At 59.1% G+C, this 26,636-nt stretch overlaps 13 protein-coding genes across 13 annotated transcripts; 3 read left to right on the plus strand and 10 right to left on the minus strand.

The window, feature by feature from the left end:
- Window positions 1-551: 551 nt before the first annotated feature.
- SPRG_06670 (hypothetical protein) lies at window positions 552-1,413 on the plus strand (the record flags this gene model as incomplete). The annotated part of the gene is made up of 5 exons (XM_012345482.1): window positions 552-605; window positions 653-858; window positions 887-1,004; window positions 1,053-1,142; window positions 1,189-1,413. The coding sequence occupies 5 exons, from the start codon at window positions 552-554 to the stop codon at window positions 1,411-1,413; spliced, it is 693 nt and encodes a 230-aa protein (XP_012200872.1).
- Window positions 1,414-1,903: 490 nt separating this feature from the next.
- On the plus strand, window positions 1,904-3,513 carry SPRG_06671 (hypothetical protein). Its single transcript, XM_012345483.1, has 9 exons — window positions 1,904-1,986; window positions 2,039-2,060; window positions 2,103-2,174; window positions 2,219-2,379; window positions 2,430-2,515; window positions 2,574-2,712; window positions 2,761-3,088; window positions 3,136-3,240; window positions 3,288-3,513. Exons 1-9 carry the CDS (start codon window positions 1,959-1,961, stop codon window positions 3,415-3,417), a joined length of 1,071 nt encoding a protein of 356 aa, XP_012200873.1. The 5' UTR covers window positions 1,904-1,958; the 3' UTR covers window positions 3,418-3,513.
- SPRG_06672 (hypothetical protein) lies at window positions 3,441-4,798 on the minus strand. The gene is made up of 10 exons (XM_012345484.1): window positions 4,759-4,798; window positions 4,678-4,712; window positions 4,612-4,619; window positions 4,482-4,565; window positions 4,369-4,439; window positions 4,262-4,323; window positions 4,141-4,214; window positions 4,019-4,091; window positions 3,859-3,967; window positions 3,441-3,815 (listed from the first exon to the last, which is right to left on the minus strand). Exons 1-10 carry the CDS (start codon window positions 4,784-4,786, stop codon window positions 3,472-3,474), a joined length of 888 nt encoding a protein of 295 aa, XP_012200874.1. The 5' UTR covers window positions 4,787-4,798; the 3' UTR covers window positions 3,441-3,471.
- A 272-nt stretch (window positions 4,799-5,070) lies between these two features.
- On the minus strand, window positions 5,071-7,521 carry SPRG_06673 (hypothetical protein). Its single transcript, XM_012345485.1, has one exon. It carries the CDS (start codon window positions 7,500-7,502, stop codon window positions 5,133-5,135), a length of 2,370 nt encoding a protein of 789 aa, XP_012200875.1. The 5' UTR covers window positions 7,503-7,521; the 3' UTR covers window positions 5,071-5,132.
- A 421-nt stretch (window positions 7,522-7,942) lies between these two features.
- SPRG_06674 (hypothetical protein) lies at window positions 7,943-10,042 on the minus strand (the record flags this gene model as incomplete). Its single annotated transcript, XM_012345486.1, has 1 exon — window positions 7,943-10,042. The coding sequence occupies one exon, from the start codon at window positions 10,040-10,042 to the stop codon at window positions 7,943-7,945; it is 2,100 nt and encodes a 699-aa protein (XP_012200876.1).
- Window positions 10,043-10,626: 584 nt separating this feature from the next.
- Window positions 10,627-11,830, minus strand: SPRG_06675 (GTP-binding protein). The gene has a single exon (XM_012345487.1). It carries the CDS (start codon window positions 11,773-11,775, stop codon window positions 10,666-10,668), a length of 1,110 nt encoding a protein of 369 aa, XP_012200877.1. The 5' UTR covers window positions 11,776-11,830; the 3' UTR covers window positions 10,627-10,665.
- An 82-nt stretch (window positions 11,831-11,912) lies between these two features.
- On the minus strand, window positions 11,913-13,533 carry SPRG_06676 (hypothetical protein; the record flags this gene model as incomplete). The annotated part of the gene is made up of 3 exons (XM_012345488.1): window positions 11,913-12,086; window positions 12,124-12,719; window positions 12,774-13,533. The coding sequence occupies 3 exons, from the start codon at window positions 13,531-13,533 to the stop codon at window positions 11,913-11,915; spliced, it is 1,530 nt and encodes a 509-aa protein (XP_012200878.1).
- A 2-nt stretch (window positions 13,534-13,535) lies between these two features.
- Window positions 13,536-15,194, minus strand: SPRG_06677 (arginine biosynthesis ArgJ; the record flags this gene model as incomplete). Its single annotated transcript, XM_012345489.1, has 5 exons — window positions 13,536-13,948; window positions 13,997-14,122; window positions 14,176-14,420; window positions 14,469-14,585; window positions 14,631-15,194. Coding segments are annotated over 5 exons (1,376 nt in total), but the record flags the coding sequence as incomplete, so codon positions are not given.
- A 420-nt stretch (window positions 15,195-15,614) lies between these two features.
- SPRG_06678 (hypothetical protein) lies at window positions 15,615-17,238 on the minus strand (the record flags this gene model as incomplete). Its single annotated transcript, XM_012345490.1, has 6 exons — window positions 15,615-15,696; window positions 15,751-16,001; window positions 16,050-16,127; window positions 16,175-16,513; window positions 16,582-16,779; window positions 16,825-17,238. 6 exons carry the CDS (start codon window positions 17,236-17,238, stop codon window positions 15,615-15,617), a joined length of 1,362 nt encoding a protein of 453 aa, XP_012200880.1.
- A 267-nt stretch (window positions 17,239-17,505) lies between these two features.
- On the minus strand, window positions 17,506-19,850 carry SPRG_06679 (hypothetical protein; the record flags this gene model as incomplete). Its single annotated transcript, XM_012345491.1, has 9 exons — window positions 17,506-18,321; window positions 18,373-18,421; window positions 18,475-18,548; window positions 18,598-18,667; window positions 18,725-18,786; window positions 18,848-19,015; window positions 19,065-19,124; window positions 19,171-19,412; window positions 19,463-19,850. 9 exons carry the CDS (start codon window positions 19,848-19,850, stop codon window positions 17,506-17,508), a joined length of 1,929 nt encoding a protein of 642 aa, XP_012200881.1.
- Window positions 19,851-20,569: 719 nt separating this feature from the next.
- Window positions 20,570-21,148, plus strand: SPRG_06680 (hypothetical protein). The gene has a single exon (XM_012345492.1). It carries the CDS (start codon window positions 20,626-20,628, stop codon window positions 20,986-20,988), a length of 363 nt encoding a protein of 120 aa, XP_012200882.1. The 5' UTR covers window positions 20,570-20,625; the 3' UTR covers window positions 20,989-21,148.
- Window positions 21,149-21,207: 59 nt separating this feature from the next.
- On the minus strand, window positions 21,208-22,019 carry SPRG_06681 (hypothetical protein; the record flags this gene model as incomplete). Its single annotated transcript, XM_012345493.1, has 2 exons — window positions 21,208-21,430; window positions 21,508-22,019. The coding sequence occupies 2 exons, from the start codon at window positions 22,017-22,019 to the stop codon at window positions 21,208-21,210; spliced, it is 735 nt and encodes a 244-aa protein (XP_012200883.1).
- Window positions 22,020-24,208: 2,189 nt separating this feature from the next.
- SPRG_06682 (hypothetical protein) lies at window positions 24,209-25,527 on the minus strand (the record flags this gene model as incomplete). The annotated part of the gene is made up of 2 exons (XM_012345494.1): window positions 24,312-25,527; window positions 24,209-24,267 (listed from the first exon to the last, which is right to left on the minus strand). Exons 1-2 carry the CDS (start codon window positions 25,501-25,503, stop codon window positions 24,209-24,211), a joined length of 1,251 nt encoding a protein of 416 aa, XP_012200884.1. The 5' UTR covers window positions 25,504-25,527.
- Window positions 25,528-26,636: the final 1,109 nt, after the last annotated feature.

The raw sequence follows: 26,636 nt of genomic DNA on the forward strand, positions 1-26,636 counted from the left end.
AACATCACCATACTAGTGACGACCTCCAGCACCGAGCCCAGAACGGCCATGCAGCCGATCATGGCATATTGGGCGTTGCGCGCCAGACGCTAGCCGAGCGCCGCGATATCGCTGAAAAGATCGAACGCATCTTGCACGAGACTGCCGGCTAGCAACCCCGTGGTGGCGCAGCAGCAGCACGTGCTGCCATCTTGCCAGCGCTTGCTCCAGTCGTACATTGCGGCCGCCGTTGCCGGCGCATGCAACCGCGCTTGCCTCGCCATGACGGCTGCGTGTGCGACCATGGTACCATGCTCGAGGTCGTCGTCTTGCTTGCTCGCAGGATCCAAGCGGCACGGTCGAGGGCAACGGTGCTACCGGAATTTGAGCATTTTTCTGAATTCTCTGCTTTAAAAAACGTACCATAAAATAATAATAAAAGAATGATCAAAGCGTAGCTTGAGATTTGTATGTGGATCCATTAAACGCGACATGTACGGAAATAAAACCACCACTCGACCACAGTATCACGGAGAGCAACCAGTCTGGAATTGAGCGACGCGGAGACCGACATGTGCTCGCGCTTGGACCTGGCGACGCTCCGCGTGCGGAAGGACCTCAACGAGGTAGACGCATGGCCGCATGGCGAGGCCTCACCCACGCCATGTACTAGCTCGCCAAGGGCAAGTTTGCCGTCGAGCATGCGACGACCCAGATCGAGTTCCCGGACGGCGTGGAGAACCTGCTCCGTATCCTCATCACGATCGCGGTCACCGACCATGCAAGCGCCTACGCCAATGGCGACTTCAAGTTTCGCATCGAAATCCCCAAGGCGTACCCGTTCCATGGTACGACGCCACGATGCTGCGCTGCCGCATCGTCTCATCTCTGCTTTGTAGCACCTCAGCCTCGACCGCATTTGGCACCCGAACATTGACCTGCATACGGGCCGCGTCATGTTTTCCATTCTCGGCAAGGACTGGCGCCCGGTCCTGAGCATCAACACGATCTTGCTTGGCCTTCAGGTGCGCTTGCCTCTCTCGATCTGGCCAGTCTCATAGCTTGCATGTTAGCTCATCTTTATCGAGCCCAGCATCGAGTTCCCCATGAACGAAGCGGCCGCAAACGCGTACCGCCATAGTCCTCAGGCGTTTCGTCGCGACGTATGGCTTGCCCATTACACTACGAGGGTGCTGACGGTCAATGTAGGTGCAACTGACGCTCCAGGGCGGCGTCCACTTCGGTCTGCAATTTGTGCGTCACCCGCGCTACCGCAACGTCCATGGACCTCGGAAGCGCGAGCGCGGCCTCGAGCACGAGATTGAGCAAATGACGATCGTGTCGCCCGACTCGCACGGCGCCATGGACATGACGGACGTCGAGAACGACGACGACCCGTATCCGCCGTCCGCCAAGCGCCACCGGATGACATAAGCGCCTAATTTATTCGTACCCGCTGTGCCCATACGCGTGTGCTGTGGGGCCATGCTACCGCGGACGCGTCCAATGTCGAATGCTCTCTAGGGCTAGGGGGACCGTAGTACGTGTCCATCGCACGCAATGTGTTGGGCACCGACCGAACATGGCGAGCTGAAAAAGCAGTGCTCGTCCGACGATCTCGATGGTTCGCTCCGTCGGTGACGACATGCCTCACGCCACCGGGTTCAAGTTGGGTGGGTTTAGCCAAACGTGCGGGCAAGTTTGTCAGAAGCGAGGCGTCCAGCCGCGCAGAGCCATGGATCGCGACATTAGTCAGTAGAAAGAGCGGGACTAGTAGGCGTTGTCAAGCGCTTGCTAGGGATCTCAGCATGCCCATCGTGAAACAGTGGAAAGCCACGGAGATGCCGCCGATCAACACTATTCACGGATTTAAATATAGTGTGCGCCATGGACAATCGCGAATAGTGTGTACGATCCGATTGGTATCCGGAAGCGGACTTGCGGCAATCCTCAGTCAAGAAGGAAGCGCAAGGTCGACGATGGACATGGCGTGGGGCGACAACTCGTGTACGTGGCAGGCGCGTGCGATGGAACATGACGGCTCATGCTCCTCTTTTAGATGGCTACTCCATGTCGCAAGGGTACTGCCGCCACCGCTGGCCATCGCGATGACGCTGCCGTAGGTTCGATGACGGCGAGAGCGGGTCGCTGAGCGGCGAGAACAAGCCGCGCATCCTCCTCATGGGCCTTCGAAGGTGCGCATGCGCCTAGCCGTACCACGATATTCATGCGGCGTTAGGAGCGGCAAGTCGAGCATCCAGCGCGTCGTCTTCCACAAGATGTCGCCGCACGAGACGCTCTTCCTCGAGGGCACGAACACGCTCGACATCAAGTACATCGCCAACAACTCGTTCGTGCAGTTCCAGATCTGGGACTTTCCCGGCGACTTTGAGTTCAAAGGTGCGTTCAACATGGTCGCCAGCGCGTGCTCACATGTTGACCATATGTAGACGACTTGGTCTATGGTGGCCAGCTCGTGAACGAGGAGATGATCTTTGGCAACTGCGGCGCGATCGTGTTTGTCATTGACGCGCAGGTAACCACGACGGCGATGTTGTACCTGCCGATGATGAGATGTACATGGGCGCCTATAGGACGAGCCGTACTCGGATGCGCTGTCGCGGCTCCACGACACGGTCACGCGGGCGCACCACTACAACCCCAACATCTTTTTCGAGGTCTTTATCCACAAGGTGGACGGCGACCTCTTTGTCTCGGACGACCACAAGATTGGTACCATCGTAACTGCGCTTGCACCATCCTCATCATGGTTGGTGGTAGACTGCCAGCGCGAGATCCAGCAGCAAGTGCTTGACGAGATCAACGACGGCGAGCTCGACATCCACATGAGCTTCTACCTCACGAGCATCTACGACCACAGCATCTTTGAGGCGTTCTCCAAGGTCGTCCAGAAGCTCATTCCGCAACTGCCGACGCTCGAGAACCTCCTCAACATTCTCATCTCGAGCTGCAACATGGAAAAATCCTTCCTCTTTGACGTCGTCAGCAAGGTCTACATCGCGACCGACTCGAACCCTGTCGACATGCAGTCGTACGAGCTCTGCAGCGACATGATTGACGTGGTCATTGACGTCTCGTGCATTTACGGGTACATGGCAAAGATATGTCTCGCCTCGATCTCATGGCGTGGCGTAGCATGAAGGAAGACGGCGACGGCGACGGCCTCGCGTACGACGCCGAGTCGTCGTCGGTGATCCGCCTCAACAACGGCATGGTGCTCTACCTGCGCGAAGTGAACAAGTACGTATCTTGCCTTGCGTTGATGGCTCATGCAATGATTGACGCAGCTACCTCGCACTTGTGTGCCTTTTGCGGTCGGAAAATTTCACGAAGCAAGGTATCATCGACTACAACATTGACTGCTTCAAGGCGGCGCTCGGCCAAGTCTTCAAGGGCGCGGCGATCAAGGACGTGTAGACCCCGCCCAGCAAAGATATGCATGCAAGAGTCAACACGACGCGTTTTACATGCTTAAAAGCCACCGGCAGCGATAACCGCGATGAGGATTAGGACGAGGCCAAAGACCAAGAGGCAGCACTGCTTCTTCCGCATGCTCTTCTGGGTCTGAATCGCTTTCGTGACTTCCTTGTTGCCAGCATCAATGTAGTTGGAGGCCGCTTTCACTTGAAACTCGATCTGGTCGAGCATCTCCCCTTGCTGCTCCACGAGGAGCGCGAGGTCGAGAAACATTTGGTGCAGCTCGGCCACGCTTTGCTCGAGCTTGAGCACGTCTTGGTACTTGTCGTGGCAGTTCATGTACACTTCCTTGATGCTCTCGGCACTGCCTTGCAGGATCGCACTGCGGTAGATGGCCCCTACAGCAGTGTTACGCTGACATGACGAGCGTCCAGGTCGTACCCGGGTCCGCCGACCGCATGACCATGTCAATTTCTTGCTCGGACGCATCCGGTTTCACGATCTGCACTTGGCGCTTGACCTTATTCTTCATATCGGCTTTGAATTTTTGCTATTGCATGCTCCATATTGGCCACGGCGTGATCATGCACTCGGTGGGTACCTGCGCCTTCTGGTACTCCTTCATCGTGTCCATAAACTTGCGTGTGAGCGTCGTCGACATGTTGTCCCGAATCCTGCAGACCGCAATCTGTCCGTGTATGTCACTATCGTGATATTTGCTACCGAATCTCCGAGGCCGCGACCGTCTTGTCTTTCTTCTTCTCGGCCGACTCCTTCTTGATGAGCTCGAGCATGCCCTGGACGCACCAGCGTGAGCGACGAGGTGCACGGTCGGGATACGGACCTTGGCATGGGCAGCAATCTTGTTGGTGCTGTCGATGACCAAGCACAGCTCCTGGCTGATCGCTACGAGAGATTGGAATGGCGGCATCGACTGCGACGCTTTCGTACTCTGCTCTTCGCCGGCGGCAGTCGCCAATAGTGCTTGGTGGTTGAGCTCGCCGATGCGGTCGGTCGCGTGCCTAGACGTCGAGGTGGAAGGCGGGTCGGCGCAGGGTGCGTACCCAATCTTGCTCAGGTCGGCCTGCATGTCTTCGACGTCGAGAAAGAACTTTTCCATAAACTTGGGCCGCGTGATCTCGGTCGTGCTACAGACGCGGTGGCTACGAGCACATGCGTACGAAGCGTGTCTACCTCGACGCCTACGAGACGACGATTATCATGAGCCATCATCGTCCGAGCGATATCATCGTCGTCCACCTCGGAGATGTCGATCATCACGTCCGAGCTCTTGCCTACATGGCGTCCATGCACCGCGGTCGCATCGCGTCGGCGTCGTACCCGTGAGCTCTGCCAGGCGGTCGTTCATCCTCCTCGGCCGATGAAAATCAATATGGCGGCCACGTAAAAATACAGAGCAGTTTCACCTCGGTTGATCTCGCGGGTCGGCATTTTATTCCTATTATACTAGCGGTTTGTATCGGTCATTGTTTTCTTGTGATTAAAATACGACAGTGGGGCGAGCGATCTTCGGACGCTCGAGACTCGTCGCTCGCTGCAGACAAGTTGTCACCAGTGCGGACGACTCACTACTTACTACCGTAGCAAGGTCTTACACCATAGTTTTCGCATATGTATTCTGCAGGAAATCAAGGAATCAAGTGCATTTCATGCAGTATGCACGAATAGAATAGAGAGGGGTCCGTGGGCTAGCGTCACGACTCGCGCAGCGACATCGCCTCGTACACGGGTGTCGTCGTCACCTCGGGGTCTTCACTGTTCCGATCGGGGTCCATGGCACGCATCTCGGAGGCCGCAAACACGTTGTGTCGGAGCGGTGCGTCGGTCGCGTCTGTGGTTCGGTTCGACGCCTCGTCATACGGCGCCGACTGCAACCGCAGCGGGCTCTTGAGCTCGGGCAGAGCTGTAACCTTGGGGCGGATTGCGGTTGGGAAATTGGTGGCCCCGTTGCTGACCGTCCTTGTCTCGTCGATGGTGACCGCGGGGCTACGGCCCAGAAAGGTCGGGTTGTTGGACGAGCCGACGAGGTGGATGCGCTTCAGAAACATTTGCTGAAAGTCCCACTCGTCAATGCCAGGTTTCGTGAGCCGCGGCCACGTGAGGAGCACGCCGCGGTGGCGGTAGTTGCTAATCTCGCAGACCGGGTGCTTGTAAAATGGGTTGGGGCCGACCGGGTGCTGCACGAGGCACCCGTACGTCGCCTCAATGTCGACCGCCAAAAACACGGTGAAGATGGCTTCGAGCTCGCTAATGACATAGTCGTGCATGACTTCGTGGATCGTCAGCGAGTACGCGACTTGCACATTCTCGCCGAGCTCCTGGAGCCGGCGCTTGGCCATCGAGAGCTTGATGATGCCCAGAATCGAGTCGATCTGGCCCTCGGTCACAACCGCGATGCGCTCGTTGGGCTTGAGGAGCACGATGTCATTGTAGTACGCGCGGGCCGGCTGGCGCAATTGAACCCAGCCGTTGCCTGCCATGCCACGGTACTCCCAGATCAGGTACAACCCGTTGAGCGGTAGCGTCACGACCGCGCACACAATCAAGTTCCACATCATGAGGTCGGCGCCGAGGTTGCTGCCGAGGGCCGAGTAGCTCAGCGTACTCAATGGCGCCCACGCCGTTGCGCCGCCGAAGAAACCCGCATAGTAGAGGGACGGGAAGAGCAGCATGCACGCCAGGATGAGGTCGGGGCGGGGCCGCGTCGCCTCTTTTATCAGCACGATCCAGTCGGACGGCGTCTCGCGCTGGAAGCTGCCCGAGTACTCGCGGTGCTCGAGGCCCGTAAACGAGTTGAAGCCCGACGGCGGTTTGGTCGTCGTGATACTCGTCTTGCGCGACGGCGACTTGATGTCGGTCTTCTTGGCACCCTTCGAGTCGTAGCGCACGTGGCTAAGGCGGCGACGCTTCTTGGCTTTGATGGCCATCGTCCGCTTCGAGACGGACGAGATGCCATAGAGCAGGAGCGCGATCGCCTTGTGCATGCCGAGGACGAACCAGAAGACGCTGCCCATGAGGTTGGCGTAGTTGAAGTACATGAGCCAGCGCGAGAAGCCCCAGTCGTTGGCGAGGAAGAAGTCGAGGGCGTTGACTGTCCGGAAAAACATGTACCGGTCCGCGACGATGATGTAGACTTCTAAAAAGTTGACAAGGCCGGCGTTGTAGTACTTGGCCTGGGACGAGAGCGGGTCGACCGAGAAGCGGAAGAGGCTCTTCTTGTGCCCCGACGGCGTCGAGAACGACACGCGGCGGACAAAGCCAGAGAGGATGATCAAGATCGTCAAGAGCTGCGAAGCCAGTGCAATGTTGTTGAACTCGGTCGACCGCTGCCGGTAAAAGAACCAGCTAAATGTTGCTTCGTTCGGGTGGAAGGTCCACTTGAGCGGCCGACTGCCGTCGTCGATCACTTGCAGATTCGTCTCGTAGATGTTGAAGCTCATCATGATCGGTGTCCATAGCTCAAACGCTTCGCTGTGGAAGAGCTTGAGGTTGTACTGACAACGCCCGTTCGGTGCATCCACGACCGCCGCCGTGAGCGTCGCGACGTTGGTGGTTGCTTTGATCGTCGTCGGGAGGTTGTTGATGCCGGCCCAGGTGACGCCGGCGTTGGGCTTGCCGGCCATCGACGTCGAGTACTTTGTGGTGACGCTAACGCCTTTGGTCGTATTGCGCGCCCACGTGCACGCAACCGGAAACGACGAGACGTTGAGTCCGAGCGTCGAGAGGGCCGTGTTGGAGAAGAAGAGCGCAGACCCTGGCGTCACCATGTGATTGAGGTCGGACGTGGCTGCCGAGAGCCGCATGCGCATCGAGAGGCCCGTCTCGTTCATGTTGAGCATATCATACGTGATGGGCGTGCCGTAGCCGGCCGAGATGGCGTCAAAGTCCAAGTACGGCAGCACGCGCTGGTGCAGGGTGAGCGCCGCCGTGTTGTAGCCGAGCATATTGTTGACCGTGTCGCTGCTCCGAATGTACTTGGAGAACGCGAGGCAGTAGAAGAGGGAGCCGGTCGCCGCTGTAAAGAGGAGCCCGAGGATCTCGGGCACGCGCTTGGCCAGCCCCATTGTCACCACCGTCTTTTTCAAGTGCTTTTTTCAAATGCACTTTATACGGGCGTAACCACCGCAACCGACGAGGCGACGTTTCACGACATGTGGGATGGAGTGATCAACGCCCAACACATAGACGTCTGGTCGTTGTGACATGTCTACCGTCGTTCTGCCAAGGTCCTGCTTGTTATTGGAAAAGGAGGAGGTTAGGGAAAGAAAGCTGGGAGGCTACCACAGACACACCGCTAGATTGCACGTTGCCCCGATTCCACACCGCCGACACAACGCCTTGCACAGCTCGCTGGACGCATGGGTCTCTCTGAAGCGTCCCTTGCACACTTGACAATTGTACATCGTTTGCACGGAGTACTAGTATACTGTTCGACTAAAGTAGTACCGGCGCTACATGTTACAATTCGTGCTCGCTGATGCCCGCGGCCAAACAACCAAAACGACTACTTCAACGCCATGAGGTGGCTCGACGTGCTTGAGAGCATGGGACCTTGGTCGGGGCCATTGACGAGGACATCGTCGGGGCCAATGACGTAAATGCGCTTGAGGAACATTTGCTCAAAGTCCCACGGCTCGATACCCGGTTGGTGCGTGCGCGGCCACGAGAGGAGCGTGCCGCGGTGGCGGTACCACCCAGCGCGCACCATGGGAAATCGCTCAAACGGGTTGGGTCCCGCGGGGTGCTGCACGAGGCACTGCGCCGCGTACGGGGCATCAATCGGGTCAAAGAGGGCATTGAAGGCCTCGAACTCGCTCAGAATCGCGTCGTGGAGAATCTCGTGGATCGAGACGCAGCAGGCGACGGACGCATCGCGCTCCTTGGCATGCCGACGGAAGAGCAGCACCATGTGAACGACCGAATCCACTTGGCCTTCAGTCGCGGCCTCGAGCTTCTCGTTCGGCCGCAGCAGTGCAAACTCGTTGTAGTAGGCGCGGCCGGGCTTGCGCAGCTGGACCCACCCGTTCGCGAGTAGCGCGTCGCAGCGCCAGAGCACAAAGATCGCGTTGAGGGGCAGCGTCGCGACCGCGCAAACCACCAAGTTCCACAGCATCAGGTCGGCGCCGAGGCGGCTGGCCAGCGCGCTATAGTTGATCGGTGTCATCGGCGCCCACGCCGTGGCTTGGCTAAAGAAGCCAGCGTAGTACAAGGACGGCCACGCCGCCATGCAGCAGATGATCCAGTCGGGCCGCGGTCGTGTGATCTCCTTGAGTAGAAGGAGGCCACGGGGCGTCTGGGTGCGCTGAAAGCCCGTTGCGTAGATGCGTTCCTGTAGCGAACTCAGTGTGCTCGAGCTGCGCTGCCGCACGGTCGGTGGTTTAACGCACGGCATCCGAACGTGGCCGTGCTCGTCGTACCAGACGCTGTTGCGCCGCGGCGGGTCGGGCGCCACCTTGTGTTTCGCCAGCTGCGTGCGCTGCGAGACGAGCGCAATGCCATACAAGAGCAAACTCAGTGCCTTGTGCATACCGAGCACGACCCAGAAGACGCTGCCCATGAGGTTGATGTAGTTGCCGTAGAGCAGGTACGTGTCAAAGCCCCAGCCCGACGTCATGAAAAAGTCGAGCGCGTTCACGGTGCGGAAGAACGCGAACCGGTTGCTCACAATCATGTACACTTCGAGGAAGTTGACGATCGCGCTGTTGTAATAGGCGGCTTGGGGCGCGAGCAGATTCGTCGAGTAGCGCACGAGCATCTTGCGCGCGCCCGTCGGCGTCGTATACGCCACGCGCCGCACAAACCCGCTTACGAGGAGGGCCATGCTCACGAGCTGGGACGTAAGCGCCGCTGCGTTGTACGAGGCGTCGTACGCGCGGTAGAAAAACCAGTTGAAGTCGCCCTCGCTCGGGTGAAAGGTCCAGAGCACGGGGTTGTTGTTGCTGGACGACATTACGGTGTCGTTGCGGAGGAGCGAGGTCGTACGCAGCGTGGTTTCAAACGCGTTGAATGTGTGCATGTGGGGGCGCCATAGCTCGAACGCCTCGAGATGGTAGAGTTTCAAATCGAGTTGGCAGTGCCCGTCGTGCGTCACCGACGACGTCATTTGGGCGACGTTGGTGGTTGCTTTGATCGTCGTCGGGAGGTTGTTGATGCCCGACCACGTCGCACTGTCCGACGGTTTGGCCAGCATGTTTGTCGTGGACCGCAGCAGCGTACTGCCGCACGGCACTGCTAGCAGCGACGACGTGTTGAGCCCAAGCGTCGAGAGCGCCATGGTTGCAAAATACGTGGCCGACCCGGGAGTCGTCATCGCATTGAGCGTCGACGTCGACGCGCCGAGGCGCATGCGCACCGAGACGCCGGTGGCCGAGAGGTTCAAGCTCTCGCGCGAAATCGGCGTCCCGTACGCGGCCGAGATGACGTCCGTATTGACGAACGGCAGCACGTGCAGATGGATCGAGAGCGTCGCCGTGTTGTAGCCGAGCACATCGTTGATCGAGTCGCCTGTCCGCATGTACTTGGTGACCGCGAGGCCGTAAAAGACAGTCATCGCCGCCGTGTTGACGATGGCCGCGATGAGCCGCGTCCACGCGCGGCGCTGCATTTTTTGCTACAAGCGACTATAAATACAGACACCAGCAGATGACGTGGCAGCGCGTGTAGGTGGCACATGACACGGTTGGTGAACAAGTCATTCGCGCACGTTTGCTTGGATGTCTGCAGGTGTCGAACGACGATGAGCTAGTTTGGTCTGTGCAATTGGAACGAAGTTGGTTGTATTGGCTGGCGTGCATCTGCATGGAAGTTTCTGTGTCGAGGTTGGGGGGTTAGGAGGCCCAGCCAGCCAAGGGTTCCCTGTCAGCCAACGTACCAGCAACCCCGGCGACGGGGGGTGAGAGTGGTAACCTAGGCTTATGCACAAGCTGCAAACGGCACACTGACAACGGGATGCTGGGAGCAGCTTTTACATTGCCATCAACTCGAGTCAGTCCACGGCATGTAGCGATGCGTGCGTCAAGCTGGCGTGCAAGCCCTGGCTTGGCGTGTGGTGGCTCGTGGCGCGCTAAAAGGAATCTCTCGATGTCGTCGATATAGCGGTGCTGCATACTATAGACGATATGCACGAGTGTTTAGGGTCCATCTTCCAGTCTTTCCCGAGCCTGCTCTTACTCCTAGTAGGACCCTCTCTGTGGGAACGTCGTGTAGTATTGAATAGGGTATCGTCGATTAGATGCGTTTGACGAGCTGCACAATGTCTTCGTCCATGAGGAGGTGCTCCTTCCCGACCTTCTGCGGCTGGTGCTTGGCCGAGAGGCCCCACACGTTGGCGTACTTGAGATCCTTGAGAATCGTCTTGTGCAGCCGGTTGCAAAAGTCCTCGATCGACGGGTTCTCCGAGTGGAGAATGACCGGCGCGTCGTAGTCGGGCAGCCGACCCTTGGGCTTGGTGTAGATGCGGATCATGTTGCAGTACTCCCAGACCTTCTCGAGGAGCTCGTCGAGGTTCCAGCCGTGGTGCGCCGAGATGAGCACGTTGTGCGGCAGCTGGTCGATGATCGTGAGCTCCTCGATCGTGAGCTGATCGATCTTGTTGAGGACGTAGAGGCACGGAATGTACACGCGGTTGCCTTCGATCACGTCGATGAGCGCGTCGACGCTCACGTCTTCGCGGAGCGTCACGTCGGCGTTGTGGATCTTGTACTCCTTGAGGATCTGGAAGACCGTGTCGTAGTCGAGCTCGCTCTGGTCGACCATGGCCTGGAAGTTCAGGCCGCCCTTCTCCTTCTTGCGCAGCACCATGTTGGGCGGCTTCTTGTTGAGGCGAATGCCAAAGCCCTCGAGTTCGTGCTCGATGAGCTTCTTGTGCGTCGCCGGCTTCATCGCGTCCAGCACCATGAGAATCACGTTGCACGTGCGCGCCGTACCCATGACCTGGCGACCGCGGCCCTTGCCGTCCTTGGCGCCCTCAATGATACCCGGCAAGTCGAGCACCTGGATCTTGGCGCCACGGTACGTCAGCGTACCAGGGATCGCCGTCAGCGTCGTAAACTCATACGACGCGGCCTCCGAGAAGGTGCCCGTGAGCTTGGTGAGGAGCGTCGACTTGCCGACGGACGGAAAGCCCACAAGGCCGACGCGCGTGTCACCCGACTTGTTGACGTCGAAGCCCTCGCCGGCGCCGCCGCCGCCGCCCGACTTGCCGCCGTCGAGCACTTCGCGCCGGAGCTTGGCGATCTTGGCCTTGAGGAGACAGAGATGCTTCATCGTCGCCTTGTTCTTCTGCGTACGATTGTACTCGGCTTCGAGCTCGTTGATCTTGGCCATGGCGGAGCTCATGCTTGCGTCGTCGGTGACGTTGCCGTCGGTCTACTAAAGGTCAAGTCCCGCGACCACCACAATTAACCTCCTGCGATGCCATTGGCTCTTCTCATCCGGCATTCCGGATACCATGCCCATCAGCAAGTCAAACGTTATTAGCTGGCTGGGTGGACATGGACCTGGCGCGCGTACGCCGACTCGCGCTTCGACTGCATCGACATGGCAGACTTCATGGACCGGAGGAGCGCCGAGCCCTTGGAGCCCAGTTTGAGGCCGCGCCCGTCCGTGCCGCCGGCCGGTGCGCGGTGCGGGTACTGCTTGGCCTTGAGCTGGTTGACTATTCGTGTCACTCAATCGCAGGCATACTGGTACGAGGAGCGTACACTTGGCGATGTGCGCGACGAAGAGTACTTTGCGCTCGTCTTCCGAGAAGGTCTGGCGCGTCTTGGCGTAGCCGTGGTAGTAGACACTGAGGAGGCAGAGGAGGCTCAGAAAGCTCATCAGCGCCGTGCCGCTGTCGTTCTGGAAGCCGGCAATGGCAACGATGACGAGGGCCCATACGGCGAGTGCGTACATCGCGCCTGGGATGCCAAACACGCTCGGCTGCGACCGCTGAATGTGCTTGAACTTGCGACGCAGCACGACGTAGCCAACGCACTGGGATGCATACCCGGTTGAGGCGCTGAGCATGCAAATGTTGAAGAGGTTGTGGCCGACGCCCGGGCAAAAGAAGACCAGCAGACACAGGAGGTACCCGACGCATGACCCGAGAAGCAGCGCGACGAGCGGCGTCTTGTGCGGTCCAAACTGGTGCGCGCACACATGCGGCAGCAGCTGCGAGCTCGCAAGCGCGGCAATGAGCTTGCCGTAGGCAAAGATGAAGCCAAAGACCGTCGCAAACGTCGCAGGGATCGCAAAGGCCGTCACGACTTGGTCCGAGAGCCCCGTGAACAAGATAAACCCTACGTCCGATGAGCTTCTCTTACTAGTATGTCAAAATGAGATCGTAGTAGCACCCGAGCTCATGGTGGCCAGGACGGTCGGGAGCTGGTCGACGCCCGGGGGAAGGCCCACGCACAAGACGACCGACACCACGGACGTGGCGAGCAGCGTCAGTATGCAGTACAGCTGCGCCTTGGGCACGACAGCCTTTGCATTCTCGACCTCGTCACTCGCGAGAGAGACCGCTTCGACGCCGACGTAGAGCCACGCGGCGAGCGGGAGGTTGGTCATAAAGGTCTTCAAGCTGCCGTCGCCATTATGGTGCGGTAAAGTCGCTGGGTACGCCACGTACGAAGCCGACCCGAGCGCCCAGAGAAGAAGAATACTGAACGAGACGACGGCAAGGAGCAGGGTCGTGCGCCAGAAGAGGGGCCCGCCGATGCCTTGGATGCAAATCGAGACGCCGTAGATGAGCAGCCAGAGCAGCGGCTGCACATCGACGAGCGACGGCGCCAAAATCAGCACCAGCTGCGTCAGCGACAGCACCGACGACGCGACGTACGCAATGTACTCTAGAATCTCGCACATGCCAACGAGAAAGCCGACGCTAAACCCGAGCGAGCAGCGCGCGAGGCCGTACGCGCCGCCCGCAAACGGCAGCGCGGACGTGACCTCGGCCACGCTGCACACCATGGTGAGGTACCCGGATCCGATGAGCGCGATCGCTGCGACGTACGAGCTCAGGCCGGCGGCGAACCCGGCGTTCCAGCAAAAGTACTGACCGCCGATCACGATCGTGATGCCAAGTGCCCACACGTCGAGCGTCGACACCATCCTCTTTGCTCTAAAACACATTCTGACGTTACCACGATCGTAGATCTTAAAGGTGTTTTTGCGGTTGACAGATATCCGAAACTTATCACTACTACGACCGGTAGTCGGCGTTGATGGCGACGTACTCGTGCGTCAAGTCGATGCCGAGCACGGTGCTCTCGGCCTGCCCGAGCCCGAGGTCGACGGTGATCTCGACACAGTGGTCGTGCGGCGGGTAGTCGTGCGACGCGACCTCGAGGCCGCCGCGCGTCGGCTCGGTGAGCTGCGCACGCTTCATGTGGCTGACGAGGAGCGCTTCGACGTCGCTGTTGAGCGCAAACTCGCCGTGCTCAAAGATGCGAAGCCCGCCCATCGAGATGCTCATCGCATCGGCGACCGCGACACCCTTGTGGTGCTTGCCCATGTACTTGCCGACCTAATGCAAGCATCGTTTGAACAGGATCAATCGAGGAAGAGAGCGCACGGCCATGACGAGGCGGCCGACGTTCGGGTCGTTCCCGGCCACGGCGCACTTGAGCAGCGGCGAGTTGACGATCGACTTGCCGACGCCCTTGGCCATGACCTCGTCGACTGCGCCCTTGACGCGCACCTGCAACGCAGAAGCCATGAGACATCGTAAAGCTGCCGCGTAGTAAGTCGTACGCGCATGACGTGGTGGGCGCCTTCGCCGTTGCGCACAATGTCTTCGGCGAGGCCGCCGCAGACGTCGTACAGCGCTGCGCGAAAGGCCTCGAGCTGCGTCGCTTCGTCAAACGGGATCTGACCGGACGAGACGATCGCCAGCGTATCGGACGTGCTCTCGTCCGTGTCGACGCTCATGGCATTGTACGTTTTCTCGACAACCTCGGAGAGGAGCGCGCGCAGCGTGTCCCGGGGCACGGCCAGATCTGACATAGATAGATGAGGACAATCGCAGCCAGAGGCGACCGGTATACCTGTGAGGATGTACGAAAGCATCGTGGCCATGTTGGGCTCGACCATGCCGGCGCCCTTGGCGATGCCGACGATGCGGCCGCCGCAGACATCCGCCGATCGAATCTTGGGGTACAAGTCTATTGGGTATCTCAGATCATCAAGCGATTGCATACATGGACTACCTGTCGTCATGATGCCACTGGCAGCTGGGTAGATGCTCGTGTCTTGGAGCGAGTCGACGACTTCGGGAATGTGCTGGATCATGGCATCGACGGGGAGGCGCCAGCCAATGACGCCTGTCGAGCTTGGTAGCACCATCTTGCCGCTCGGGAGGTCAAGGTGGTCGGCGATGGCCTCGCAGATCTCTTGCGCGTCGGCGACGCCGCCACCGCTGGCGCAGACGTTCGAGATCTTGTTGTTGACAATGATCGCACCGAGCTTCTCTTCGTTGAGGCGCGTGCGGCCCACCTTGATCGGCGCCCCGGGGCACGCGTTCTGCGTGAAGACGGCGCCAAAGAGCGGCGTCGGCACGTGCGGCTTGATGAGCGTCAGCGTCATTGTCGCCGGCAAGTGCGGCGCCTCCGCCGGCGTGAACTGGAACTGCGAGCTCCCGACAGAGAAGCCCCACGGCAGCCGCGTGTGGTGGGCCTCCAAGTACGCCCGGTACTCGGCCGACGAGTTGAAGGCGAAGACCGGCTTGGTCGAGTAGCGCACGGCCGACAGGCGCTGGAACCGGCGGAGCATCGGGCCAAAGATTTTATGACCAGAAATCAAAGATACACCATTCGATTCCATTAGGTTCGTTTGAATATGCTTGCTTTTTGTATCGTTCTATCAAGTACGCCAATGCGTTAAAAGACGTTAAACCCAGGCCGCAGGCGGTGTCGGGATCGCGAGGGCCTGCGAGGCGCCCAAGCCGACATGTAATCTTCATGAAGTGATCGGAGCGTGTGCGTACACGGGGGCGTTGAGGCCGAGTGTGTGACCATGGGTCAGAGACCTCTGGGTCCGAGATGACGTTAAAGTGGGTTTAACCTAAAAACCAAGTTGAAGCGGCAGCACCAGAGGAAATTGCACGCGGCTGGCGATGGCATCGCTGGTCAACTGGGTACGTAGCGTCGACGTGATTCGAGAAGGGTGTAAGCTTAATTGTATTGGGATATTGTTCACTGAGCTTCGTTGCGATGGGCCGTGACGCGCGCCGCGTACTCGTTCATGGCGAGCGTCGACTGCGGTGCAATCCACTCCCTACGTAAACGTCCATGAGGATGAGGACGATTGCCTGCAGAGTCTTCTGCGTACCAGAGGTAGATGGAGTGCCCGGTCGACTGCTTGGCTTTGGCGCGCACGCAGCGCAGTCGGCTGTCTTCGGCCAAAGCGGCGCGGACGCTGGGCCAGAGCTCCATGGCGTTCGTGCGGGCGTCGCCCTTGTAGCCAAGCAAATCCAAGATGGCTTCGCGGAGGTAGGCCTCGCGGACCGCAGCGTGGCCCGGCCGGTTGGACTTGGCGTGCAAAAGCAGCTCTTCTTTGGCGCAGACGACGAGCTTCTCCACCTAGCACACGGCGATGTCAGTCTTGGAGCAGGATATTCCTTGTCGTACGAGGCGGTCGTCGTCCTGCACCGACTGTGGCAGGTAAACCACGATTGCCGCCACCGACGCCACGACGCAGAGCGCAATCTAGATCTAATTGTGAGACACGACATCCGATCGGAGAGCCGACGTACGAGGATGGACGAGAGGTTCTTGAGAAAGTATTGGGCGACAGTGTGCAGCGAGAGAAGCAGATACTGGGATCGCGAGGCAACGGCGTTAGGGCCGCTGGTCATGGCGTTAATCAGTTCGCTGCCGTAGATCGCGACAGTCGCCACAGAAATGCACACCACCATGGCGATTGCGACGGAGACCATTGACAGTGGTTCGCTCTCGGGAGTCGATGGTGCCAGCGGCGACGAGGACCGGCGGTGCGAACGGAGCCGCGCTTTCATTGGCGTCAAGCGACCAACGCTGGACGACTGCGACCGCTTCTTCCGCCGGCGAAGGTCTCCTGCAGCCGTATCCAGGTCCTGTGCAGGTCCTGTGCAGTCATCGGGCTCGTGCGTCGTGCGGGAGCTGTGGTGTGCTCGTCAGGGACCGACTGCGTGTGGCGAGGGGGCGATGCTCGCACTGATGTGGATGGCTCTGCCTCGTCGTTGAACGGGGCGTAGATATTGATTTCGGGACTCGCAAGACCCATTTGCTTGAGGTGGTAGTTGGTCGCTGGCAGCACAGGATCCTTGGCCGACCGCGGCTCGGCCTTCTTCAACTTGCGTCTCTTCTCGTCCTCCTCAATCTGCTGAAGGAGTTGATGACTGCGCAACAACTCGGCTTGCTCTACCGCTCGTTGATGGCTCTTACGTCGCTCTTCCGTGCGCGTGCCAATGGGCTCGCGTTGCGTGGGCTGACGTTCTGTCTCGGCGCCGTCGTGACCACGCGCTGCTTGGGCGGCAGGCAGTGCGTGGTTGGGCTCGGCTTGCTGCACCTTCGTCTTGGCACGGAAGAGCGGCGTCGCCGTCTCAATGGTGATGGGCTGGCGGGCCTTCGGGAAGAGCGGGTACGCGTACTCGAACGTCGGCTTGCGCGACGTCCGCAGGGACAGCTTGGACGGGCGCATCATGTGGCGGGTCTTCTGGGCGAAGGCTTCAATGCGCTGGCGCTGGGCGTCGGTCTCGAGGTCACGGACGCGATGGAGCTTGGAGACGGGCGAGAGGAGTTGGGACCGCGGAGAGAGGACCACGTCCGACGCCAGCATGCTCCGACAAACCAAATTTGAATTTCCAAATTCAAAAACCGTATCCGGCATCCTCCGGATAAGAACATCACATATCGACCAATCACACGACTGGATGCTCCACAACGGCATTGGATTCGCCAGCGCCGGTACATGGACGAACATGGCCACGGGATATGGATAGACTTGTTCTTTGTATGCGCGACTCTGCCAAGACCAGGACATGGACCATAATCGTTGCACAAAGACAATTCTGTACACAGACAGAAGAAGCTGCAGACAATCTATTCATTGGAAATTGGAAGGGGTCGGGATCGAGTTGCGGATCCATGTTTCGGCCTGCGTACTCAGCGGAAGCAGATGCATGACCCGGTCGATCGGTCGCGTGCACACGTGGCAACGCTTCTCGTCTCGAAACACCTTCTTGCCGCACTCAAAACAGCAGTAGATATGGACGTAGTAGCCGTGCGCCATGCCCGCGGTGCGCGGTCGAGCTTGACAGAGAAGACACAAGGCACCCTCCTCGACACTGGCCGTCGGCTCGACGATATCGTCTTCGCTCTCGCCCACGAGCTCGTCGTCGTCGCCAAACTCGTCGTGCTTTGTTTCTTCCTCGTCGCCGTCGTCGTCGTCTTCACAGCGCCCGCTGCTCACCACGATGACGTTGCGTCTCTCGCCGTCATACTCGCTCTCGATGCTGCTCGGCGCCTCTTGCGGCACTGCCGACTCGGACGACGCGTTCAGAGCGACCGGGACGACGTCGTCCTCTTGGGCACTGTTGTCGTCGTACACTTGCTGATGGCGTCGAGTCTTGCGGACAACTCGCACATCGTCGTCTTCATCTTCGGTTTCGGTGTTTGCGTCGGCGTTCTCCCGTGTCGTTGTTTGGATCTCGTCGTCACTGGTCTCGAGCACTTGGCCGTGGGCATTGCTGGGCGGGAAAAAGCGGCTAATGTGACCTGGGCGCGACGCGATGCTCTCTTCGCTCGCGGCTTGAGATACGCCCTTCCACACGTTGCGGATTGTCTGGCCTTTGCTCCGTTGGTTGCCCTCGCCAAAGTTGTCGACAAGGTTCTCGAGCTCTTTTAGCCGCCGAAACTCGCGCTAGCATCACCGTGTAAGACATTTTCGGTGCACCGTGCCATGGAGACCTACGGCGTGCAGGCTTTTGCGAGCGTTCTCCGACGGCTTCTCCCCGTTGGCACTACATTTAGACACGTCAGTTGACTATAAGGTGGAAGAAGATCGTGCACGTACGCGTTGATCATGCGCAAGATGAGCTCGCACCACTGAAACTTGGCTTGATGGAGACTCCAGTAGAGCAAAACCCGCTACATACACGTCGTTAGGCTATGTGCACGAGATTGGTTTCGTCGGTACGTTGAAGCACACACTACCAAGAACGAAGATATCCTTGTCCAAGCGTGGCTCCTCCCGGCACGCTTGGAGGCTAGACAATGCACGAAGATGATGATATCGGCTCGATCGGCGAAGACGAAACACGTACTGAGTGGACCAGCCCGTCTTGTACAGCTCGGAAGCGCCGCAGCGGATGCCCGAGAAGCGGACCTACGCGTGGGTTCGTCAGTGTGCAACAGTATTTGGGCAGTGGCGATGCGCGAGTGCCTACTCGTATCGACGCGAGGTGCTCCGAGCGCTCGCAGGCTTCGCAGTTTTTGGAAAACTGGCCCGGAACGTGACTCAGTGACGGGCAGTGCTCGATTGCCTGGACGAGGTCGTCTGGCCACTTGACCATGCCCCGGAGGCTGTCTCGCCGCTGGCACAGCGCCCGCTCCACCTAAGGTAAGGATGCATTAGCTGTCACTCGATTCGCGTGGCGAGCCTACATGGTTCTCGGCTTCGAGAAAGATCTTGTTGCGGTTGTTGGTTTCGAACGCCGGGTCCATCTACGACACGAGCTTACGAGAGGCTGTTGAGAGGATGCGAGCGTACCATGCAGTGCTCCAGGTAGTCCATGTAGATGGAAAACCACTCGTGGCGTTCACGGGACATGCGCGACGCACGGTAGGCCTCGATATCCTCTTCTTCGCTGTAGACGTGTTCCTCGTTGTCTTCGTCGATGCCGTTGGTCGTTGCGACTTCGTCGTCGTTCATGTACTCGATGTGGTTGTCGTCGACAATGAAGTCGTCGTCGTCTTCCGCGCTGGCGTCGCCGTCACCAGCCGAGTCCGACGCTGCAGCGAAAACCTCTTCATCCTCTTCATCTTCAGTTGTCTTTAAGCACGTGTTGAGCGTCGCAAAGGCCAGCGGCTTCTTCTTCTTGGGGGTGGTCGAGAGCCGTCGAGAGGACCGGCGCGGTGTTGAAGACGAGAGCGACTGGCGCCGGGGCGGGGCGCTGGCTTCTCTTCTTCCGTGTCGATCTCGGTCACAGGTTTGTCGTCGTCCGAGTCCGAATCGAGAACGACGAGGGCCTTGCGCTTCGCTACGCTGGACGAGACGTCGGGCGAGTCGTCGGGGACGTCCGAGTCGTACTCGGTGATCCGGCGCCGCTTCGCCATGCTCGGCGCGGGTACCGACGCGGCCATGTCGCCCATGACCTCGTCGTCCTCGGTGATGCGGCGCCGGCTGGCCTTGGTAGGCGTGATGATCTCGACCTCGTCGTCCGAGCTCATTGCGTTGGGAAGATTGGGGAGTGCTACCGCGTTCAGGATTTTGACCAATCACATCGCTCCAATAAATTACCGTATATTTCCTTTAATTGTCGGAAATTCATCCCGTGCATGCATTGACGTCGCGAGGCTTCCTTCGCACGACTGTCGTGGGCGAACGAACTTGGGAAATGTGGTCGGCCCTGCTCTTCAAGCATGTGCTTGTATAGCGACGTGTTTGCGCGCAAGTCGAGTCCGAACCGGACGTTGGCCCAGACAAGGATGACCAGGGCACCAGCAACGAAGGTTGTGCATACTACTAGTTCGCGGCCGGTCACAATGCCACAACAACCGCCGCCGCCAAGCTGGTCGCCAAGAGGATTGATAGAGTATTCGTTTGCCTTCAAGGTCTTCGATCTCTGGATGTTTGTTCGACGGCTGGAGAGCCAACGCAGGCACCGCAGCTTCCGACTGTAGCTGCAGATGCAGTGCATTCTTTTGAAACCAAGACCGGTGTTCTCACCTACTAGCACTGTGCGGACGGCGTATATTCGCGAGTCTCTTGAGCTTTGCAACGCGAAGGCTGTTGGCGCCAGAAAACTGGCGTTGCAAATTACCGGTCCATTTCGTACATTTCGGAACACATTAGCATCTCTCTTCAACAGCGTATGCTGGCAAAAAGGGGCCCATGCCGCGTGTCGATTGGCTAAAATGGTGGGCGGCGGCGTCTGATTGGGCATAAAGAAAGGTGGAGCGTTGGTGGTGAAAACGCCCGCAGCTCTGGTTTTTTGGTCTCACGATGAACAGCGTCGTCCGCGTCCTGGGCCGTCTCGGCGCCACGAAGGCCGCCCCTCCCGCGCGCCTCCTCTCGGGCGTCGCCCGCCAAGGCCCCTCCATGGACACGCTCTGGAACGTCGGCTCCTTCCCGATCATGGCCACGGCCAAGCCGGCCATGATGCTCTCGACGCACGAGATGCTGCTCCACGTGTCCAACCCGGCGCTCGACGTCTTCTACCCGTCGCCGTCGGAACTCATTACGGACATGGGCCACCAGGTCGAGTACCACGCCGATAGCGTGCTCAAGAAGCGACGAAAAAAGATGAACAAGCACAAGCACAAGAAGCGCGTCAAGGCGCTCCGCGATAGAACCAAGAAGAATTAGACGACGGATGCGTAGACCTCCCGCCGCCGCCTCTATTGCGAGGCGTAACCATCAAGCAACTCGGATGATGGCCTTATTGGCTTTGTTAGCAAGCAGTCGACTTTCCATTAATACCAGTGTTAATGGTGCGCCAAGGCAATCGTATCGACATGCTGGCGAGGAGGGATGGACTGTGTACGTCGTTGTTGTTGTTGTTCATTTCTACACTACGCTGCCGGATTACAACAGCGTGACGTTGTGTCGGGGCGTGAGCGCGCCGCCAGCGGCAGAGCCCGGGCCAGGCGTCAGCATCTCTTCACCCGCAGGCGACTCGAGGTACGATGGCGACTCGCGCTTCTTACCGAAGAGGAAGAGGCCACCAATGAGGGCGAGAAGGACAACCGCGCCGATCGCGATCAAGACGATCCACTTGGTTTCCAAGCCCGAGCTCGAACTGTCGGTGCTGTCGCCACCGGGGTTCATCGTAGCAATGTTGTTGGGGTTCGGGTCGGCTTGAGCGTCGTCGCGCCGGGCGTCAACGTCGTCACGTCCGGCGACAAAGTCGTCGCGTTCGGTGACAGAGTGGTCGCATTCGGCGACAAGGTCGTGGCGTTCGGTGACAGCGTCGTGGCGTTCGGTGACAGCGTCGTGGCATCGGGCGACAGCGTCGTCTCGGTAGGGGTCGTCGTCACGGGCGACGTCGTGGTGTCGGCGCTCGTCGTCGGCGCCGGCGTCTTGTAGGGCGCCGGCAGCGGGCCCACGCATTGGACGTTGTCCGTCTTGGGCTGGCAGCCCATGATGTTGCCGTTCATGACGCCGCAGCACGTTTGCATCTGGAGCGTCGTCGTGCCATCGACGTTGGGCTGGCCTTCCTGGGGGCAAAAGTACTTGCCAAAGGACTGGCCGGGCGTGTACCTGCCCGAGCACGGCTCGCCGCCGACGCAGTAGACCGTGCCACTGTTGAGGAGCGAGACTTCCCACTGCCCGTCCGGGCACGCGCTGTGCGTGGCGGCCACGAAGGCGGCCACGAGTACCAAGTAGAGCGACCGCATCAAACCTGGTGGTTGTTTCGTAAATGACTTGGCCTGAGTATAGCCGGCGTCAATTAGTAACCCCGATGCACTGGCTACTGCCCTCCCACCAATCGCATCGCACGGCGCGATCTGTTTTGAAGGAACACCAAGTCTCACAAGTGTCCTTGGCCCATGCGGCCATGTGCTCCAGGTACAGCGCGGCTTGACGTGCGACCGAGCCTTGGTAAGCTTGGAGCTTGGCTCGCCACCGTGTTACAGAGGCGGGACGAGTCGGCGGCGATGGCGAGCTCTCGGCACCAGTACACTGTACGAAGATACGGTATTCAGTCTTGGGGCTAGGCACATGAGTGATATGCGCGTGCGCCAAATATTCCCAACAGCGATGGTGTTGCCGAACTGCGGTGTACCTCGATCGATGCAGCGACCGCGGTGAGCGAGTAGACGAAGAGTGAGACGACGCTGAGAAGTACAAGTGCAAACGAGACAGCTACGAAAGATACCGCAAGCGACTTTGGCGCGGATCTTGTTAGACAGGAGATTTGTATGGGTCTGACGACGTGGTGTAAAGTTCGATCACCCAATCATTCGACGCGAAGAGACGCGGGAGCCAATCAGCGCATCGTCATCGGCCATGTAATGCGCTTGTTTTTGACCATCAAGAAGAATCCTCCGCGATGGCTTTCTGGTTCGATGCACCACCACGCACCGCACTCCGTCGCTGCTGCTGCTAGATATCGATGGCTCGCTCTAGCATCGATCTCGCCCGCTGCCAACCGGCCGCCGGGATGCTCCGCTGCGAGTTGCAAGTTCATTGCCACGTCCGTCTGCTGAGATACGCTGCATCAATGGTTGTGATCTATTTGGTGCTGGCAATTAGACTCCGCGTTTCCACGGTGACGCGGCCGCGCGACGACCATCATTGAACTACACCCTCCACGGGATTGGCTATAATGCAGCCAATCCATGATTTTTGTCGAATGCTGAGCTGCAATTGGTCGAGCCGTTCAGCGCGGACAACACAACCAACAACGAATCTGAGTGAGCGATCTGAGGAGTGCGTTGTAGCCACGTCAAGCGGCCACGCTTTCATGTAAGCTTGTGGAGCCCAAGCATGCGACCCGGGCTCAATTTATACACTACATGCCCGTCCATACATTGCATCTCGATTCGCTGTATGGCCATGCAAGGTATCGAATTGGCGTAGCTACAATCTCGGTATCGGGTGCCACGTAAAGAGGGTCGTTCCATCGTGTGCAGTCTAGTTGGTAGCTTGCATAGACCGGTGCTGCTTACACTAGGAGCTAAACCTCAGCATCGAACCAGTGCTGCACTAGCTGCAATTTGGTATGATTCGCACCCCCGTAAGAAAATAGGGCATAAACTTGTGAATTCTCTCGATTCAACCAAGATAACAATCAGGGATCGCAGTGCATCCAGCGTTGTCCGGTGTCCCATGTCACCGATCTCTCGGTGCTTCGATTTCCACGTGCGCTAGAAATGACATCTACTGCAACATTTGCGACCCAATTCTCTACGACATCTCGTCACCGCCTCATCGAGACGCAGACGACGTCATCACCCGTACCTCGCGGGCGCCCTCGACCAGATATGGATGTGTCTGTTGTGACGACCGTCGCCGCGCAGCGAACGCTGTGGCACGCGTGTCCCAAGATGCCGCGAATGCAGCAGGTGCGTTTGTTGGTCTAGCGCAGGGTTGGTAGCAGTCGACACTTGGCAGCAACAAGTGTGTGCGCAGAGCCCTGAGTATTGTCCGTCAAGAGTGAACAGATCGATATGGCGAGGGAAGGAAGCGTGACCTCGAGACCCACAAGTCCACCGTCAATGCCTCGTACTGTCATTGACAGCATGATGTCAATGACAGTGTCCTGATCTTGCGCTGTCATCTACACGCACCCACGCACCATGCACGACAGGGAGCGAAACCAAGACGATCAACGCAATTGACCGTGCCGACTCGTCGTCAGCACATGCTTTGCATGAACCTCGATGCGCTTGGACGAGGCTCAACAGTTCTTTTGTACCGTCTATCTTTACTGGTGACGCAGCAAAGGACCATACTAGTATACGTCACTACGTGACCACGAGCTGCTGTCCACATGCCCCAACGACGCGTCGTGGATGCTGCTGCAAGTCTGTTCAAACTGTGCATTAATGTACGTCTATTGCATTTACAGGGCCGTCTACACTCAGCACGCTGGCGGGCACGCGTAGACCACATTGCTGTCGAGCTTGACGTTGTTCGCACCTACAACTGCGCGTGAGCCATGGATTGCAGTGCTAGCGACGCACGTTGTTTGAGAAAATCGTAGGCGGCCAACGCGTCAAAGCCGGGAATCGCTGCTGCGGGGGGTGCCATATAACTCGTGCGCCGCATTTCGTGCTTTTCATGGGCCGTCGCGAGCAGTCGCAAGATCGCACTGCTCTCTGCGGGCGGCGCAACGACGGGGCACTCGACGTCGCCGACGACGAGAACGTCCGATGATGCGTCATGGACGACAACCCGGCCCTTGACGTCGTAAACGGAGCACGCGACGTCGACGACACAGGCGTGGGGAAATATGTAGGCGACCGAGTCCCCCGATCGCAGAGGCGGTGTCAGCACCGTTGCATCGGCACTGTCCGGTGCCGACACTGTCAGTTGCAACGCGTGTTCAACCATGCCCAGCGCACTCACCGACCAGACGACCGTCTCGCCTGCCATGATGTCGAGGGTCGTCGGGACAAATTCAAAGTGGTCCAATGCAATCTTGGCGGCTGCGCCCTGGTCCGTCGTGACGGGACCGAGTACTTTGACGGGTGCTACTGGGGCGACGACGGAGATCGTCGGTCGCACAACGTCCGGCGCACGCGTCGACCCGACCTTCTTGCGCGCCGCGCGGTCCTTTTCGGAAAAAGTGCCTTCCTCGTCGTCCACAGTGCCATCTCCTTCTGCGTCCAGCTGTGCTTTCGGCTGCTTGGCCCTCCACACGGCCAGTTGCTTCTGGAACGGTCCCATTGCTGACGACGAAGGGCGTCGACGCGGCTGGGTTGCACGACGCGGGTAGTCTGCGTAGCACTGGTTGCTCTTTGCCTCGGTTGTCGACAAGGACGCAACGACAACGATGGATCCTGTCATGAACGAGTACAAATTGCAGCCATACGAGACCGTTCCGAGTGACGAGCATTTGTGCTCGAAGACAGCGCCGGGTGTGTCGAGCGTCGGTGAGTCGACGAACGCGTCGCCCAGCGCCAACGTGATTGCGTGCACGGCCTCGTTCGCCGCGCCGACTTGCCATCGCACCGTACTGCCGATGGGCACGATGAGGCGCGGCGGGTGGAACTGCAAGTCGCTGATCGTGACGACGTAGACGATGGCGGGCGTCGCCGCAGCTGGCGCCAGCAGCTTGGTCGCGACGGCCATCGGCGTAGGCTTCGCGGGCGGGCTGTCCTCGATGACCTTCTTGCGGTAGCGTAGGGTCAACGGCTTCTTTGTCGCTCGCATGGTTGGGGATCTTTGTCTTTCTACCCGTTGGCAACTGAAGGGACGCAGCAACATGTTCCAAGATTTCGGCCAATCCAAACTCGCGACACGCTGTGATTGGGTGAAAACAAATCTAGAGCTTCGAGTTGGCGCCATCGATTACGACTCCGCCGATAATAAGATTTCTTATTGACCCTTACCATATCGGATAGTGGAACGTCCTGTGCTGTGGGCCGTGCCAGGGGTAAGACGTGGTTGTTGCCAAGTGACCAAGGCGAGCATGCACACAACATGAAATGTGTATTGATGGGACTTCGGTTGCAAACTGAACTTAAAGCACGAGATAGCTCGCCAGCCCCAACGCAGCAAGTGTGAGAGTCCAGCTCAAACGAGCCGAGGCTCCTTCCGCGCCGGATTTGCCAAGGAAGTTAGCGTTCCCGCCTGGCGTAATCGTAGCCGGCACGCTCGTTGGATTTGAAGGCTCTGTCGTGGTTGCCTCCGGAATGTCCGTCGTTGCCTCTGGGGCGTCAGTCGTGGGCTCTGAGGTGTCTGTCGTGGGCTCTGGGGCGTCTGTCGTGGCCTTCGAAGAGTCCTCAGACGCTGTTGGCGTGACAGCAGAGGTTGACGGTGCTCCGGTTGGCGACACGGGAGTGTCCGTCGTTGGCGCCGGCGCCTCGGTCTCGGGTGCTGCCGTCTCGTCTGTATCATCAGGTGTCTCCTCGGATACGTCAGGCGTATCCTCCGATTCGTCAGGCGTATCCTCCGGCTCGTCAGGCGTATCATCGGTTTCGTCAGGCGACTCCGTTGTGCGAACTGGTGTCTGCAGGCTAGGCGATGGCGTCGACGGGGTTGTAGCGGTCGTCGGGCTTGGCGTCGTCGTGGGAGCTTCGGTCGTCGGTGTGGGCAATGGTGTCGACAGTGCGGCCTCGGTGGTCGCAGCACCCGTCTCACTTGGCGTCGGGCTTGGCGTCAGCGTCTCCTCGTTAGGCCGTGAAATCGCCGGGGCGTCCGTGGAAGCGTCAGTTGGCGCAGGCGTTATTACAGGCGTCGGTGCAGGCGTCGGAGCGTCTGTGGGAGCGTCCGTTGGCGCATCAGTGGGAGCGTCCGTTGGCGCATCCGTGGGAGCGTCAGTTGGCGCATCCGTGGGAGCGTCC

The sequence above is a fragment of the Saprolegnia parasitica genome (genome assembly GCF_000151545.1).
Source record: "Saprolegnia parasitica CBS 223.65 unplaced genomic scaffold supercont2.23, whole genome shotgun sequence".
Classification (NCBI taxonomy): domain Eukaryota; phylum Oomycota; class Saprolegniomycetes; order Saprolegniales; family Saprolegniaceae; genus Saprolegnia; species Saprolegnia parasitica.